The 17,551-nt window shown below is 40.7% G+C and overlaps 3 protein-coding genes across 6 annotated transcripts; 1 reads left to right on the forward strand and 2 right to left on the reverse strand.

Moving 5' to 3' along the window:
- Positions 1–4,491: 4,491 nt before the first annotated feature.
- On the reverse strand, positions 4,492–5,127 carry LOC133737747 (uncharacterized). Its single transcript, XM_062165247.1, has one exon. It carries the CDS (start codon positions 5,125–5,127, stop codon positions 4,492–4,494), a length of 636 nt encoding a protein of 211 aa, XP_062021231.1.
- A 3,213-nt stretch (positions 5,128–8,340) lies between these two features.
- LOC133736619 (protein CHROMATIN REMODELING 8) lies at positions 8,341–14,172 on the forward strand. Of its 4 annotated transcripts, none has more exons than XM_062164168.1 (8): positions 8,341–8,540; positions 8,624–8,736; positions 8,885–9,436; positions 9,620–10,025; positions 10,341–11,196; positions 11,448–12,057; positions 12,340–12,807; positions 13,215–14,172. In XM_062164168.1, the coding sequence occupies exons 2-8, from the start codon at positions 8,647–8,649 to the stop codon at positions 13,890–13,892; spliced, it is 3,660 nt and encodes a 1,219-aa protein (XP_062020152.1). In that variant the 5' UTR covers positions 8,341–8,540; positions 8,624–8,646; the 3' UTR covers positions 13,893–14,172. The 4 variants fall into 4 exon arrangements, with proteins under 4 accessions (XP_062020152.1, XP_062020153.1, XP_062020151.1 ...); XM_062164169.1 differs by having other exon boundaries at positions 8,627–8,736; XM_062164167.1 differs by having other exon boundaries at positions 8,643–8,736.
- Positions 14,173–15,661: 1,489 nt separating this feature from the next.
- On the reverse strand, positions 15,662–17,468 carry LOC133740421 (uncharacterized protein At1g03900). Its single transcript, XM_062168374.1, has 3 exons — positions 16,770–17,468; positions 16,426–16,692; positions 15,662–15,999 (listed from the first exon to the last, which is right to left on the reverse strand). Exons 1-3 carry the CDS (start codon positions 17,268–17,270, stop codon positions 15,928–15,930), a joined length of 840 nt encoding a protein of 279 aa, XP_062024358.1. The 5' UTR covers positions 17,271–17,468; the 3' UTR covers positions 15,662–15,927.
- Between the last annotated feature and the right edge of the window lie 83 nt (positions 17,469–17,551).

Below are 17,551 nucleotides of genomic sequence, written 5' to 3' on the forward strand. Positions count from 1 at the left end.
TGGAGAAATGATGGAACCGTTCTGGCAGGACAAGATAACCGAGATCCAGCTCCACAAGCATGAAGCGGACCTGGAGATACTCATGAGGCACTTCGACCGCACAGACAACAAGTGGAAGTTTGGGGATGTTGTTATGGAAATAACGGAGGAGGATATCACGACTTTATTTCACCTCCCGGCTGAAGGAGAAGTGTTCAATGTGAACAGGAGGGTGGTGAGAGAAGAGATGGAAGACTCTCCAATTTTTGGCAGCCCTTTAAAGACGCATGCTGTCCTCAGAACAAAGGTGGAATCGAATTTGGTAACTGAGTTGACAAAGCCGGCAAAAGAGAAAGATGCCAGGAAGATAGTCGTGCTAATAATCACATATCTATTCAGCACATTCTTTTTCACCCGAACCGGTGCTCAGATCACATGGGATATGGTCGCCGTATGTGAACGGATTGAGAACATAAACATGTACAACTGGCCAAGATTAATTCTGAACTTCTTGATGGAAGGGCTACAAAAGTATAGGAGGAACAGTCCATCTGTTTTGAATGGATGCCTTCTTCTTATATATTATTGGTTCCTTGAGAAGACCAGGGCAAAGACCTGGATACCTGGAAAGCAGAATGAAACTCCACGATTCATCCGATGGTCGATAAAGGAAATATTTAGCCTGGAGCAGCTGTACAGGAACGAGAACTTAGCCGTGGTAAGCAAATTACAAAAACATTACATCTATGTTCTTTTCAAAGAAACTACACAGTACTGACTTGTTAAATGTAACAGGATCTGATAAAAGCTGGATCGTGGTATTCGAAAATTGGACTGGAAGACCTCGAGATGGGTGATGAGGTGCAGGACACACCAAGCTTTGACAACTGGGTGAGTGGGTCAACTGAGCTTGTCTTGTGCTTGCAATTGGGTTGGAATAGACACATTATTGGGACCCAGTAATCTGTTGACACATGTTCAGTTATACCTTAAACTAATGCTATGAAGTGAATAACTGATGTTTGTTTGTTAATTTTTAAACATTGGCTTGTTTAAAATGAAATATGAGCTTCTATGGTAGTCTACTGGGGGGCAATAATATTATTACTGGCCCCCAGTAAACACATTATTGGGGACCAATAACTTACAGGTTTTGGTTCAAATTTTGGCAGGTGCCCCAGGCAAGCCAAACAGAAGAGGAACAAAATGAAAGGCTGACGGGGAATATCAAGGAACTAATCAGGGAGATGGAGGCAGCAATTGGTGAGACAAAGCCCACCAAAGAAATGGAGGCAAAGCTAGGAAGGCTTGCCAAAGCAAACGAGGAACTGAATGCACAGAACAAGGATCTATGGGTCAAACTAAAGGTTGCCGATGAGAGGATTAAAGAGCTGGAAATTGAAAAGAGGGCAAAAAATAACCTCATCAGGGCGTTGTACATCCGGCTTGAAAAGGAGAAAGGAGAGGTCCCCCCACCACAAAAACAACTTGAGATAGTTCCTTTCATGCCTAAAGTGGTCCCCCAAGATGAAGTTGAGGATGAAAATCCAAACTTTGGACAAAGCGTAGGAGAGGAGACCCATTATGCAGCCAGTGTGGGAAAGTCAACGGACACGGTGACGTCAACGTTTCCTATTGCAGAGGAAGTACTTGGACAACAAGATGAAAGCCGTTTACAACCGGGGCAACAAGTACATGGGAATGAAGAGGAAGATGAACAGCTCGATAACATCATAAGGATTATTGCTGAGAAGGAAGTGATGGGAGTAATGGGAAAGGAAAAACAGAGGGAAGGGACCCCAGCCAAACAGGAACCACAGAAGAAAACTCCGGAGATACATTCTATAGTGAAGAACGTGAAGACATACCGGAGGGCTGCCAAGAAGGCTAGAGAGGAGGAGTGGGAGTACGACACTCCGGAAGAAGCAAAAATTACGAAGAGAGCTGCACCTAAGAAAGCAGGAATCATGCTGCAAGCCCAGAGAAAAATGTTGAACAATATCAAGATCAAGGGTGTGAAATGCGATAAGCCAACATGGAGGACACTGGACCCAGCAGTGGCAAGGCACTATAGAGACTTCTTCAACGTTGCTGTGAAAGACACGTAAGTACACAGCCTGGTTTAAAATGGGTACAACAATTCAATTTCTGTTTATCATATTGATAAAATCTGCATTGGAATCAAATGTTTTTGTTTGAATAGGACCGAGTACTGGACCAGCAGTGATCTTCTACGCCGGATCACCAAGCACGACTTAAGAGTAATCATCCAAGAGGGGGACATCGAAACTGATGTAAGTCTTTCAATGAAAGATTCCATTTAATGATTTACTGCCCCCCAGGACAATGATTTCTGCCCCCCAGAAAAATGCGTATTTCACTCAATTTTCCTTACTCTTGTTCACTTTTAATGTTCTGATGAAAGATCCAATGACCCAATTGCAGGTGATCAGCGTTTATATGGACTTGTTGAAGTCTGATGCAGAAAAGCTAAATGCGCAAGTGGGATTCCTCACAGTCGACGCAGGGGTAAGTAGCCTAAACCAAATACATTGAATTATGTTGTTTTTTGGAAAGCAACATTGTGTATTAGTCTAAATTATGGCGTACAATTTGTGTTTATTGGGGGGAAGTAATCATTCTACTGGGGGGCAGTAGAGTGATCATTCCCCAATTTTTGGCACTGAATATATATCATTTTGTGTTTTGAAGATGTTCTGTTTATTTCTTTCGTATTGGATGTAAATCAAGTGGTATATGTCGGTCTATTGGGGGCCAGTAGGCACATTATTGCCCCCCAGTAATGTGTTTTTTTGTGGTCAGGAAATGATTATTACCCAATAATTTTTAGTTTGACCTTGAATTAACTTGGTTACGTTCTGTATGCAGTACTATGCTATAAAGTATGAACAGACCAAAGAACAAGATGAGGACACTAGACCTTTTGAGTGTGGTGTCGAGACAATGATTTATGAACCCCTGTGGTCAGTCTTCCGTTTCAAAAAGGTGCTAGTACCAATTCACCACACAACAAGCATGCACTACACCTTGCTGGTAATTGACAATGAAACAAGGAGGTTCAGTCATATGAATTCATTGAGGCCACCAATCAATGAATTCACCAATGAGGAGAAGTACCAACTGAATGCAGCAAGAGTGGTATGTAGTAATTCCACAAATGCAGTTTTATGTTTTCCATACTGTTAGCATACTTTTGTTGAACTAAAATTCCATGTCTGCAAAAAACAGGTAAAGCACATACAGAAATTCATACATGTTGTGAACTTGACTAAGATGAGAATACGGGGCGAAAGCCAAGATCCAAATGTCACTCGAGAAAAATGCAAAGGCGAAGATGATAAGGAAAACCTGATTATTGTTGAAGAAGCAATGACCGAGGAGGAAAAACAAACCAGAAACTGGATCTTACAGAATAAAGTTGTGGAGACAGACTATGAACTCTTTGAAGACTTTGACTGCCCGCAACAGAACACATCATCGTAAGTAAATTAAAGCAACCTATTTGTCATAATAGTTGTGTAACATTTGTCGTTGCTGCCTACATTCATAAACATAAATTATTTTTACTTTTTTACAGTGGTGATTGCGGGCCCTTTATGCTCCATTACATGGAGAGCATAGTAAATGGCGTAGAACCAACCAAGGAAGGCGGGGACAACATGAGGAAAAGATTGCTTGAGAGGTTCATGCACCTACTATTGGGCAGAAAGTGAGGAGCGAGATAAGATATAACATATTTAGAAATGTAGTTTTCGTATCCGAAGAGTAGGGATTGTAAAGTTCTCGTACTAGCCTTATCTTCAAACTATGGTGAAATGAACTGCATTATTGGGCTGACTTCAATTAGAAGCATGCACCTTACACAAAATGATCCAAAGTAGACATGTTACTACCTCCCAGTAATTTGTTGTTTGTAGGTCAGAATACTATTGGGCCCCACTAATATCCCCAGTAGATGGCCAGAAGTATCTCAGTTGGCTTTTAAATTTGTTGGCAACATTTGAAAAGGGTTTCAAATAAGTAGATGTCATTGAAAAGATGACATTACTGGGGGGCAGGAATTTGTTTATTGCCCCCCCCCCCCCCCAGAAACCTACTGTAAGCACTAAAAACAGCTAAACCTGTTGGAAAATTGACTTCAACTATCTAAAAGCAACTGCAAAGAAGCCAAACGTATAATTCTGTATTCTGAAAAGAATAATGCTTGTTTGAGCCTGAATATACAAGGAGTCCTTGAATTGATGTGTTTACTGGGGGGCACTAATATGTTTATTGCCCCCCAGAAACCACCTGTAAGCATTAAACCTGTTGGAAAATTTAAATTCAGCTGTGTAAAAACTATTTTAATCATCCCAACTGTAAGAATCTGACATCTGAAAAGAAAAATGATTATTTGAGCCTGAATATAAACAATTACTGGCCCCCAATAAACCAATTACTGCCCCCCAGTAGACAAATTCAAAACCTAACGACTCTTTACAGAAACATATACTACTGCTGAACGAGAGGTTCAGTGCAGCTCAACTTGTTATGAGTGCCCATTTTGCCACAACGACCACAACGAATCAGCTTCTTTTCAGCCTCTCCAACCGACTTGAACCGCTTCACCCTAGGCCTCCCGGGGGGCCTCTTCGAAAGGGGAGGTAATATACATTCAGAAGCAGATTCTGAAGAAGACATATCAACATTGGTTATCGGACATATAGGAAAACTGTAGCTCTTCTTGAACATATCAACCTGAAAGTACTTATCAATATAATCATATACATTTACAGAAGCAGCCTGTAATGCAGCAAGGCCGTGAGGACAAGGAAAACAATTGATCTGCCATTTCACACATGAACATGAATGATCGGAGATGTTGACTACATATGAAAAGTCAGATCGAACCTCATAAACTCCAGGGCTAGAATAATGGACACTGAAACGACGAGATTTCTCCATTTGCACCTTCAATCTTTCCTCCATTTTGGGAGTTAGTTCTGTGGTCCAACGTTCTGCCTCTTCCCTCCTCTTACCGGCCATCTCCATTTGTTTAATTCTTGTCTGGTCCAGCATACAATAGACTGGCATCAAACGCTCAATTGCAATCCAAGAGTTAAATGATTCAGCAATCCCATTAGCCATAATTCCATATCGGCAACTAGTATAAAATGCACGGCACCAATTTTCCACAGGCAATTCAGCAAGAAAAGGGTCAATAATATCGGCACCACCAACTACTCTAAGCAACCGCAAATTGAAACGGTATTCCTTCTCAGTAGAGGAATATGCAACCTTAAAAAACTTCTGCTTAACATCTTCAATCAATTTTGAATTACCTTTACCCCTATATTTACCGGCAAGGTTCGCCACCAAGTGCTTGTAACAAAACAGATGAGGATTACCAGCAAATACCTTATCGAAAGCACTCAACAATCCAACACCCCGATCACTAATAAATGTGATAACTTTTCCTTGAGGTTCAAGCAGACTCTTCAAATGCTTGAAAAAGAATGTCCAGTTTGCATCTGTCTCAGAATCACAAAAACATATGGCTAGAGGGTAGAAACCTGCATAAACCAGATCACAGGAAAATCAGTCTACTGGGGGCCAATAATGTTGATATTGAACGGCAGGAACCTATCACAGCGTCGCACAGCAATGTAAAAATGATATCTATCACAATGAAAGAAACTAGAACAAGAAATATTAAGCACACAGATGAAACTATAACAAAAGCCAATATTACTGGGGGCCAATAATAAATGTATGGGGGGGCAATAAACAATACAGTTACCTTGATTCCCATTCCTTCCAGTTGCAGACAGAATCTGCCCCTTGTAAATGCTCTTACCAAACGTTCCATCAACATACAACACAGGCAAACAGAATTGAAACCCTTCTACACAACCTCCGTAAGCTACGAAAAGCCTCTGAAAACGATTTGTCGATGGTTCAACTTCCAACACAAAAGAAGAGCCGGGATTACTCTGCAAAACAGCTTCCTTATACCAAGATAACTTGCTAAACGTGTCTGCATTGGAACCATAAATCGCTTCCTTAGCCCGATGTTTTGCTTTCAAGGCAACCTTGTAGGAAATATCAAACCCATAAGTTGATTTGAACTTGCTCATAATCTCCCTTGGCGTCAATGAAAGATTATAGCTAACATCAGCAGCAATGCAAGTCTTGACAACCTTGGATCCCAAAAGCTTGTGCTTTTGAGTCCTAACTACACCCTTGCAAGTGTGAATATTATTCAACTCTGTTATGTAAAGGCAACCATTGGCAGATGATGAAAAAGCACGAAGATGCCAATCACATCCTTCGGTTCCAACATTTGCACAGACTGCATGAATACGGTCCAAATCATTTCTCAGCAAAACAAACTCGAAACCAACTGCAATTGCATACTTCCTGAGCTTCTCACGGAGCTCAGAAGCACCATGAAACTTATCCCCGACATGATGAATATAAGAACTCCACTCATCAAACAAATACGTCTTGTGAACTTCAGTCCTGAATGCATCACCCAAATAATCATCTTCATCAATCACTTCCGACCCACTATCCACAGAACAAGTTCTCCTACAACCTCCCCCAATCTTTTAAACTGAAATATCGACACACTCTAACCTATGTATTCTAGCAGAGCAAAACAGCATCTGGAAATCACGATCGTTACGAAGAAAACAAACTTCACAACCTGGAACTGAATACTGAAGCTCAATAATATCACTTGGCAAAAACTGGAATGTACGGAAAATGTCTTCATACAACTCAGAGTAGCTCATGCATTGATTCAAAGGAATCATATAACCTTTGCCAGAGTAAAGGCACCTAGCAACCAGAGGATCAGCCATAGACCTGCGAAGAAAACACAACCGAACGAATCTATTATTAAACCTACATCACATATTACTGCCCCCCATTAAATTGAGATGTGCCCCCCAATGATTTAATCAAAACTACCAAAACGAAATAGCAGCAGTACCAAATTACTTTTAAAATAATGAAAAGGATACCTAGACAACAATTACAGCGAGTTAATATCACATAAAAACATTACTGCCCCCAATACACATACTACTGGTCCCCAATAATATAGTCAAAACAGCAAAAACAATTTCGAAAATGTAATAAATTGAAATGAATTCAAATAAAAGATCAGCAAGCAACAATTATAGATACTAAAATATCATTGAACACACATTACTGCCCCCCAGTAGAAATATTACTGCCTCCCAAAAATTTAATCAGAGCTACCAGATCACCTCGGAAACAGCTCAAACCCTCATCCAAGCATGAATTCACCAATAAAAACACGAAATTAATACAGAAAATCTAAACTAACACAATGCACTCAAAAACACCTGGAAATTCATAACAAAACTGCAACAACAATTCAAAACCAAAACAAACATAACACGAATCTCTGATTCAGAAAATTCAGTTCGAAAATAACACAACAATTCGTACACAAGAAGATCTGTTCATTAAACAGATTAAATCGAGCTAAAACTCAAACAGATTAGATAGAGCTAAAGAAAAAAAAACAAACCACAGTGGAGGAACACACAGAGCATCTCGACCTCGCTCCATTTGAAAATAGCAGCAGATATTCTCTCTCTAGGCTTCGCAAATCTTCTACCACCAGCTCTAAATACAAATCGCCGGAGAGCTTCCCACACTGAAATCGCCGGAGAGCTTCGCACACCGGAACCAGGGAGCTTCTCTCTCCAGAATTTGAAATCGCACGGCTCCTCTCTCTCTCTCTCTCTCTCTCTCTCTCTCTCTCTAAAATGATACAGCTCCACTATCAAAAACCAGGGAGCTTCTCTCTCTACAATCCCGGCCGATTCTCTCTCTCTCTCTAAAATCGGAGAGCTTCGCTCCCTAAATCACGTTTCTGTTACAATTTGAAAGCGTTTCAGTTATAGAGGGCAAAAGGGTCAGCAAATTTGGATAAAACAGGCACGTGAGGAAAAGATTGGGTAATTGGGGTTTAAAAATGAAAACTGTTGATTAAGTGGGGAATCTCTTAGACTGTTTGGGTAAATGGGGTTAAATGACCCAAAAATTGGGTAAATGATCATTTTCCCAACAAATTATTTCTATATGTGGATAAGATAGTCAATAGACTATATCATATTTGAAAAAATTGTAATACATCCCATGAAAAAAGGAGAAGATTTCATAAAATTAAGAGAGAAATTGCTGGACATGTGCTCCGCACATGTTAAAGATTGAGTATAATTTTTAGGTGATAAAAGACTTATTGACTTGAGCCCAAACTCACCTGGTCAAAGGTGCGCATGTTAGTAAGCGTGCGCCTCTCGCGCGCCATAGAAACAAACGTCTCGGTAAAAGTATAACATCCCTGACCCTCTCTCTCTCTCTCTCTCTCTCTCTCTCAACATAAGAAGCTGCAAAACCCTCCACACAGAAGGAGACTAATACACAGAACCCCAATCAAATTAAATTACTAATCTTAATTTCGATCTCTCAAAACCCCAAAATCAGTGAATCCCAAACACCACCAAAGCGTGAATCGTAAGGTAAGAATTTTCCTTAATTGCTTTGGTATTCACGCTTAATTCTCTATTGGAATTGGACTGATGCCCTAATCGCCTCTAATTAGAAGATTAAATATGATACAGTAGCATGGAGGAAGACGAAGATAGGATTTTGCTGAGCAGCTTGGGCGTCACGTCGGCCAATCCCGAAGATATTGAGAGGGACATTCTATCTGAGGTATGCCAATATTCGAATTCCAATTGCATTGCATTGCTTTGTATGCCACTTTAATAGTTTAATCGAAACCATGATTTTTAGCTGCTAAAAGATAATGGATTTGGTAATGGAAGTTTAGGAATTGACTGTAGTTAGTACTTAACTGTAGGCAAAGAATAATGGCAATGCCGGTAACATTGGTGAGGCTGGAGGGAGCAATGAGGAGGAGGAGTTGGGGGAGAAACCGGAGAGTGTTGACCCATCCGCGGCCAGCCACGCCAAACTCTATAACAAATTGAGGGCTGTTGAGTTTGAAATCGATGCGGTGGCATCCACTGTCGAGCATGAACAAGGCGGGAATGAAGATGGCATTGGTCATGGTGGTGATGGCGAGGAAGGGGTGGATATGGAGGATAATGTCGAGGCTTCTGATAACCTTCAGCATGCTTTGGCCACTGATAGACTACGGAGTCTGAAGAAAACAAAGGCTCAACTTGAGAAAGAGCTTTCGGACTTGGGCAAGCAAAGACCTTCTAAGGGTATTGAGTTTGACAGAGTCTTGTCTAATATTGTCAAGGAAAAGCCTGCACCCAAGAGGAAGTTGAAACAGGTTCAGAAGTCTGGCAAAAAACAAGAAAAGCGGGTTAAAACAGTCTCATTTGATGAGGATGATGATTTTGATGCCGTGTTGGATGCAGCCTCCACGGGGTTTGTTGAAACGGTGAGTTCAACTGAACACAGTATAATCTTGTTCACATTATGTTGTTTCAAAATTTTGCTCTGGGAATATGAGTGATTAAGGAATTATCAGTAAGTTTGTAGAAATGATTAGTTCTAAATTGTTTATTGTTGAAAAAAAGGAAGAGAGAACAGGATAGCTAACCTTAAGCTGTTGATATGCCAGGAAAGAGATGAATTAGTTCGAAAAGGGATCTTAACTCCTTTCCATAAACTAAAGGGCTTTGAACGCCGCCTTCAAGATGGAGGGCCATCTCAGAGGCATAACGATCCCGCAGAAGAAGACAGAAATGATGATTTGTTTTCAGCCAGTGTTGCTAGAGCAGCCCAATCAATATCAAAGGCTGCACAAGCCCGCCCAACTACAAAGCTGCTTGATTCGGAAGCTCTACCAAGGCTTGAGGCCGCCACCTATCCTTTCCAGAGGCTAAGGAAACCTCTGAAAATCCCCCAATCCCTTGAAAATGATACACAGAAGAACAAAAAATCAGGAACAAGAAGGAAGCGTCCTTTGCCTGAGAAGCGATGGAGAAATCACATTTCTCTTGAGGAAATGAATTTGAACGGAAATGGTATGTTCAGTAATCTCCTACGACTTGTGGTGTTTGGTAGTTGTATGACAGAGAGGAATGTTCTAAAAGAAAGTTGTTGTAGCATTGTTATATCTATTCTCTACAAGTAAGTTATTTTATAGCATGCCTACGACTTTGCCTGGTGTCAATAACAGTGTATAACAGGGTTTCTTTACACAGTTTGACTTGGATTTATTAGTATGTTATGTCATGTCTACAGTTTAGCATTTAACATTTATGATTAAATAATGCTTGAGGTTTAAAGATCAGACATGTTGAGGACTTTGATGATGAGACATGTTGTTTTACTTGCAGAGGTGAGCACCCCCAGGGAAGAAGAAAACCAGGAAGATACTGGAGATGTAGATGATGATGAGTATCCTCATGTTACCCTTGAAGGGGGCTTGAAAATCCCTGAGTACATTTTTGAACAACTTTTTGACTATCAAAAAGTAGGGGTCCAGTGGCTCTGGGAATTGCATTGCCAAAAAGCAGGTGGAATCATTGGAGATGAGATGGGTCTTGGTAAAACCATCCAGGTCTTATCTTTCCTTGGTGCACTGCATTTCAGTCGTATGTACAAACCAAGCATTATTGTATGCCCAGTTACACTATTGCGACAATGGAGAAGGGAGGCTAAGAAATGGTACCCAAGCTTTCATGTGGAGTTACTTCATGATTCTGCTCAGGACTCAAGTAATAGAAAAAAACAATATAAATCTTCTGGAAGTGATTCTGATAGTGAAGGTTCACTGGATAGTGATTATGAGAGACCTGTATCATCCAAAGGTGCCAAAAAATGGGATGCCTTGATAAATCGTGTTTTGAGGTCAGAATCTGGGTTGCTTATTACAACTTATGAGCAACTTCGTATCGTTGGGGAAAAATTGCTGGACGTTGACTGGGGTTATGCAGTTTTGGATGAAGGACACCGAATTCGGAATCCAAACGCAGAAATTACTCTAGTTTGTAAACAGTTACAAACAGTACACCGTATTATCATGACGGGTGCCCCAATTCAGAACAAGCTGACTGAACTGTGGTCCTTGTTTGATTTTGTCTTCCCTGGAAAGTTGGGGGTTTTGCCCATATTTGAGGCTGAGTTTGCCGTTCCCATATCTGTTGGCGGTTATGCGAATGCTTCACCGTTACAAGTATCCACAGCTTACAGGTTCACATTTGATATCTTTTACATTTAGAAAAGGATCAGACGATGGCTACTTTTTCACTGTGCAATGTGCAGAACTGAATTATTACTTTTATGTAACAATTATTGGAAGATTTTTTGACTATTTGAGTTATTTGGAATTCAGCCATTAAAGAAAAAAAAATTACACATAATTGTGAAATGCTCTTTTCTTAACTCTATTTCCCCAAATTGTTCAGAGTTATATACATAATCTACAATTTTATATTGTGCAGGTGTGCTGTGGTTCTGCGAGATCTGATCATGCCGTATCTCCTCCGGCGCATGAAGGCTGATGTGAATGCACATCTTCCTAAGAAGACTGAACATGTCATCTTTTGCAGCCTCACCACTGAGCAACGATCTACATATAGAGCTTTTCTTGCCAGCTCTGATGTGGAACAGATTTTGGACGGCAATAGGAATTCACTTTATGGAATTGATGTGATGCGTAAAATTTGCAACCACCCTGATCTGCTTGAGAGGGAACATGCTGGCCAGAATCCTGATTATGGGAATCCTGAGCGCAGTGGGAAAATGAAAGTTATTGCCCAAGTTCTTAAAGCTTGGAAGGAGCAAGGTCATCGTGTTCTTCTATTTACGCAAACCCAACAAATGCTTGACATTATTGAAAGTTTTCTGGTCGCTGGTGAATATAGCTACAGAAGGATGGATGGTCTGACTGCCATCAAACACAGAATGGCCTTAATAGATGAATTTAACAACTCAAATGATGTGTTTATTTTCATCCTTACGACTAAAGTAGGAGGTCTAGGGACAAATTTGACAGGTGCAAATAGGGTGCTCATCTTTGACCCTGACTGGAACCCTTCAACTGACATGCAGGTATTTTTTCATATTTTTTCTTTTTGGCTTGATTATTCTTTCAATTTGAAGGTTGGATGCAGATGTTGGAATTTCTAAACTAGTTTTGTCCATTGCAAAGGTTACTATATTTGTTAGTTTTGATAGATATGTTTCCTTGTGAGACCTTATCAGCATTCAGGAGAACAGATTCTTCTGTTGTGTTTCTGATTAAAATAATATTTACAGCATTCTCTTAATCTCATTTGAAAAACTTGAAATCTTTCTGTCTGGTGAAACATACTTTTGTAATCTTAATAATAGGCCAGGGAGCGTGCTTGGCGTATTGGTCAGAAGCGGGACGTAACTATATATAGATTGATTACTCGTGGAACTATAGAAGAGAAGGTGTATCATAGACAGATTTACAAACATTTTCTCACGAATAAGATATTGAAAAACCCCCAGCAGAGAAGGTTCTTTAAAGCTCGAGATATGAAGGATCTCTTCATTCTGAATGATGAGGGAGACAGTGGGGCTACTGAAACAGCTAATATATTTGGGCAGTTATCTGAAGATGCCAATGTTGTTTGTGCTCAGAAAGATGACCACAGTACGCGAGGGTCTAAGAAAGTTACTGTACCATATGCCAATGCTTCTGCTGGCAAAAGAAAGAACTCTGAGATTGAATCATCAAGGAGAAATGGAAAAGAAAAAGCTGATGACAGTGAGGGCGATGTGGACGAAGAAACAAATATTCTGAAGTGTCTTTTTGACACGCAAGGGATCCATGTAAGTTTCTTCTCTGTGCTTCTATATACATATCGTTCAATTATAATATTTGCCTATTTGGATGTATTGTTAACTGTGGTACTTATTGTGAGGTGAGATTGTCATTATTTCTTTACGAAATAGTCCAGAAGTTGTTTAGTTGTCTTCAGTAAAATACTGAAATGATTGCAGTCACTTTTTGGTGACTAGAGTTTTGGAATAAGTCTTGGTTGTCATTGGTATGGATTCTGGTTTTGTTGGAGAAAGAGAGATATATTTCACATATCTAGTTGTATTATAAAGTCTGGTTTGTTGGAGATAATATATATTCCAAATTATTGACATTTTTAAATGCTCAAGTCAGACTTCCATCTTCCTCTTACAGTTTCTTTTCGTTTTTTCTTTAACTTGGTTCATTTTCACTACAGAGTGCTATGAACCATGATGTGATCATGAATGCCCATGATGAAGAGAAGATGAGGCTTGAGGAGCAAGCTTCCCAAGTTGCACAAAGAGCAGCAGAAGCATTGCGCCATTCACGAATGCTTCGGAGCCGTGACAGTGTATCTGTCCCCACATGGACTGGGAAATCAGGAATGGCAGGTGCACCATCAGCTGTCCGTGGGAAATTTGGTTCTACTGTGAATTCCCGATTGATAAGTAATACCAAACCCTCCGCTGAAGTTTCCAACAGTAGAACAAATGGGTTCGTGGCTGGGGCATCTGCTGGGAAGGCATTATCTTCTGCTGAATTACTAGCAAGAATTCGAGGAAACCAGGAAAAAGCTGTTGAAGCTGGAATTGAGCAACAGTTTGGGATGGCTTCTAGTTCTTCTAGCAGAGGAAAAGCCGTGGATGCTGGGCCTTCTAGGCAGTCACAGAACTTGGGTGGAGTGCCACCTGAAGTACTGATTCGTAAGATCTGTACATTCCTCCAAGAAAGAGGTGGAAGTACGAATTCTGCCACAATAGTGCAGCATTTTAAGGATAGAATACCCTCAAAAGATCTTCCCTTGTTTAAGAATCTTTTGAAGGAAATAGCAAAGCTAGAGAAAACCCCGAGCGGATCAGTTTGGGTTCTAAAGCCAGAGTTTCATCAACAGTAATCGATTCGTTACTTGAGAGTGCTGATTAGTTGGTGGATTTTGAGTTCTGCAGAGCTTGTCAGCCACTCAAAACTCCCGAGTCAGTCTTTTCTTTGTGGAGTTTCCTTACTCAAATCATTGTTGTGAATATCTTTTTGTAGGGCAAGGAATCTCAGTTTTTGGTGGGTTTTGACACCATTTTGATCATGACCACACTGATATCTGTACAGGAATTTGTAAACTGTGAGAATAATCTTCTCTTTCATAAATGACACGATAGAAGGTTTCTTATTAGAGTTCATTTTATCGGGTTGCATTTAGGTTTCTTTGCCACTACTGTACGACGCATCTGGTTTCTACAACTTAGGTCACCCGTCAAATCATTATAAAACAATGAAGCTTGCTTGAAGTGAACCTACAAACTATGGAAAAAAACACTGAATCGGTACAACTATGGTACAAACAAAATATCACATCTTAGAAACGAAAGGAATCGTTCCCGTTGTTTGCTAGGTGTAGGAAAACAACAGTGGAATACCCAACAATTCAAGACAATTAAGTTCATGCCCGCTTAGCTCGAGTGAATGTCCCTCAAGTTTTCCATAAACCGAGGGAGTATAATACGGTAGCTCATATGTTTGCCATTGTTAAGGAGTGAGAATTTATTTATTTGGTTAGAGGGATTCTTCCGCATACACAATGCAACCCTGCATGCATGATTTGATCAATGTCACAACTTGTTGCCAACTCTTGGCATGAACGTTGTACATCAATTAGGCATGATTCGGTAGAGGCAAACTAGTTAATACAAAAATAGAATTATTTGTCTACCAATAGTCTATTTGATGTATTAATACAATAATATACTGTAGACAAACCGAGCATAGTTAATTCATAATTTATAAACTCAACTTTCTTTCAATCTTTTCTTTATGCTTAAACTAATAAATGACTAAGGAATAAGAACTCAGTTACATGTGAATTGTTCAAAACCTAATGTTCAATTAGCATAGCTGAGCAAACCCTTGACCTAGCTACCAGTGTTATCATATGAATTGTTCAAAACCTAATGTTCAATTAGCGTAGCTGAGCAAATCCTTGGCCTAGCTACCAGTGTTATCAATTACGCAGGTGACTTTGTGGTCGGTGGCCAAGTCTCCTACCATTTTGGAGGAGATATGAGAAAGCTTGACCAATACAAACTCATCAAGATTTATCTTCCTGCAATGAATCAGTACTGCAGGACCAAACCAAAGCATTTTGGTTTTGTGCCTATTTTCGTTTCCAAAAGGAAGGCAACGATACTTTTGTAACATGCCCTCCTTTGGCCGTGTCATGGTTGGGGATATGATCTACACAAGAATGAGTAATATCAAAATGACTTCTTGTCTGTGTCACACTTGATTCTTTAGCAGAAAATGCAGACACAACAACTATGAAATAATAAACATATCTAGAATTCCAAGCCATATAAATCTGAATCATTCTTCCTTTGAACTAGTTGTAGGTTGGGGAGGAAAACATGCTAGTACTTTAGGACATCTATAACTTTTATATGTGAAAAAGCAAATATAATAGATATGGCAAAAGTTACGAGGCAATACAATTCAAAAAGAGGCAAAAGTTAAGCCCTGGCCTTAACCAGTGAATAAGTTGAGAAAGAAGACAGTAGGAGAAAGAGACAAAAAGTCAAAACAAAATGGCAATCCATCTCAAACCAACAGAGTCAAATTTGAAGAGGGTGTGCATTATCATCCAACTAAGAATAAATAAACTGAGCAAATAGCAACTAAACAGATAAAACACCTCTCTATTATATACAAGTTAAAAGTTCAAATTTCAAGTTGCAGTGCCGGCTGCAGAAAAGAACATTGATAACAAGACAAAAGAAAATACATTGCAGAATAACAATTTTCCATATCTCAAGTATTTGGTACATTGTTCTTTCTTTCTCTTCTCACATTTTCCTTTCTCACTTTTTCCTCACAGAAAAAAAAAGGAAAAAAAAAAACAATAAAATGAAGACTTTGATTATAATTAACAAATGCTCACTCCATCAGAAAGCTGCCCATCCTACTGCATTTGTCTTTGTGGATGATCCTGATCCATTTGCTGGAGGCAGATTCCTCTGAAAATGATAATGAGTAAATATACCATAAATCACACATTTGTATACAAGGTTAAGAAGCTGCATAGCAAATGTGTATCAACCGCGCTCATTTGTAGAAGAAGAGGTTATCTTTTTCCTTGCCAAAACATTGATGATAAGCATACGCCATATATAGGCAAAAAATGTAAGCATGTGTGAAAAACAGCCTTCCAGATTTCCATTCAATATAGTACACCAATTCTAAGATCTAAATGCAATATAAACACCAGAAAATTGCTGCACGATTCACAATTCCCATGGGAGCAATCATGCTATAGCTAATGATTATCAAAACATGCTATAAGTTCCAAACTCCATGCTTTAATCATTATGAGCTAACAATTCCAGCAACTAGCAAGCTACTAAACTCAAAAGCAACACTGAGAGTTAGTTACATTTCCATACCTCAATTTGGGAAAGATCCGATAACGGGTCGGAGCTCTTTCTTGCATTATCCTGTGGAGGTTTGACACCACCAGAGCTGATCCTAGCAGCAACAGGATCATTTGGAGGGGGCGGCAGAGGTGACCTGAGTTTCCCGGACCCGGGTGGCGGGGCCAGGCTTAAAGCCGGCGATTTGGGCTTTGCCGACCCGGATAGCCCAGCTGCTGACAGCATCCCGGTCCCACTCGTCGGCTTCGGCTTCACATTTATCCTTATCGTCTCACCTTCCTACAGATCCCAACCAAATTTCTTAATCCAACGAAAATGTACAAAAAACTGAAGTTTGAAGATTTGAACTTTGCTACCTTCAATCTGTGATTCACCGCCGGGTGAACCTCAATGTGACTGTCGTCGTCGCCGCCGCCGCCGCCGCCGCCGCCGACGTCATTATCAGTCTCTCGCTTGACGTACTTGTCGTGATCGGAGAGCGCGACGTTGAAATCGAAGGCCTCGTTGCGCTCGGCGAACCCGAGGCCGATGAAGGCGTGCTTGCCGGCGCCGTCCTCGATCTTGAGGACGAAGTAGCGGGAGGAGTCGAGGACGGTCTCGACGGAGGTCTCGCGCTGCCCCGGCGGGACGAAGCAGGCGGCGAAGAGCTCGCTGGAGTTGGGATCCTCGAGCCGGATCTCGCAGCGGTCCTTGCAGGACACGACCCGGAGGCGACCCGTCCAGATCTTGTCGGACTGGAGCCACTCGCCGCACTTGTACCCGCCGGACGTCGACCGCGGCGGGATTTTGTAGACGGCGACCTCGCGCACCACCAGCAGCGTGTGCTCGAACGACTCCTCCTCGTCCTCAAACGACATGGCGTATCGGATTCCGGTCACCAAATGCGGGGCTCTGGTAATTAGCTAGTAAGGAAAGAATGTAGCTTTTGGAAATTGAATTGTGGTCGGAGCTGAGAGAATTGAAATTTAGAGGTGGGTTTCACGTGGATTTGAAGTAATGGGAAGAAGGTGAGGGGAAGGTCTCAGCTTTGCTTTGCTGTGTGTGAAGGAAACGTGGGTTTGAAGAAGAAGAGGGTGTGCTTCAAATGTCAAACATTCTCTGTGCTATTATTACGTTTTTGCCCCTATACTATTGGGCC

This window comes from Rosa rugosa, chromosome 3 (genome assembly GCF_958449725.1).
Source record: "Rosa rugosa chromosome 3, drRosRugo1.1, whole genome shotgun sequence".
Taxonomy (NCBI): domain Eukaryota; kingdom Viridiplantae; phylum Streptophyta; class Magnoliopsida; order Rosales; family Rosaceae; genus Rosa; species Rosa rugosa.

Coding starts and splice junctions, on each gene's coding strand:
- LOC133740421 (XM_062168374.1), bottom strand. CDS start 17,270: ATGTCGTTTGAGGACGAGGAGGAGTCGTTCGAGCACACGCTGCTGGTG. Junction 16,693..16,769: donor CGGTGAATCACAGATTGAAG/GTAGCAAAGTTC, acceptor TGGGATCTGTAG/GAAGGTGAGACGATAAGGAT. Junction 16,000..16,425: donor CGGATCTTTCCCAAATTGAG/GTATGGAAATGT, acceptor TATCATTTTCAG/AGGAATCTGCCTCCAGCAAA.
- LOC133737747 (XM_062165247.1), bottom strand. CDS start 5,127: ATGGCTAATGGGATTGCTGAATCATTTAACTCTTGGATTGCAATTGAG.
- LOC133736619 (XM_062164168.1), top strand. CDS start 8,647: ATGGAGGAAGACGAAGATAGGATTTTGCTGAGCAGCTTGGGCGTCACG. Junction 8,737..8,884: donor AGAGGGACATTCTATCTGAG/GTATGCCAATAT, acceptor ACTTAACTGTAG/GCAAAGAATAATGGCAATGC. Junction 12,058..12,339: donor ACCCTTCAACTGACATGCAG/GTATTTTTTCAT, acceptor TCTTAATAATAG/GCCAGGGAGCGTGCTTGGCG.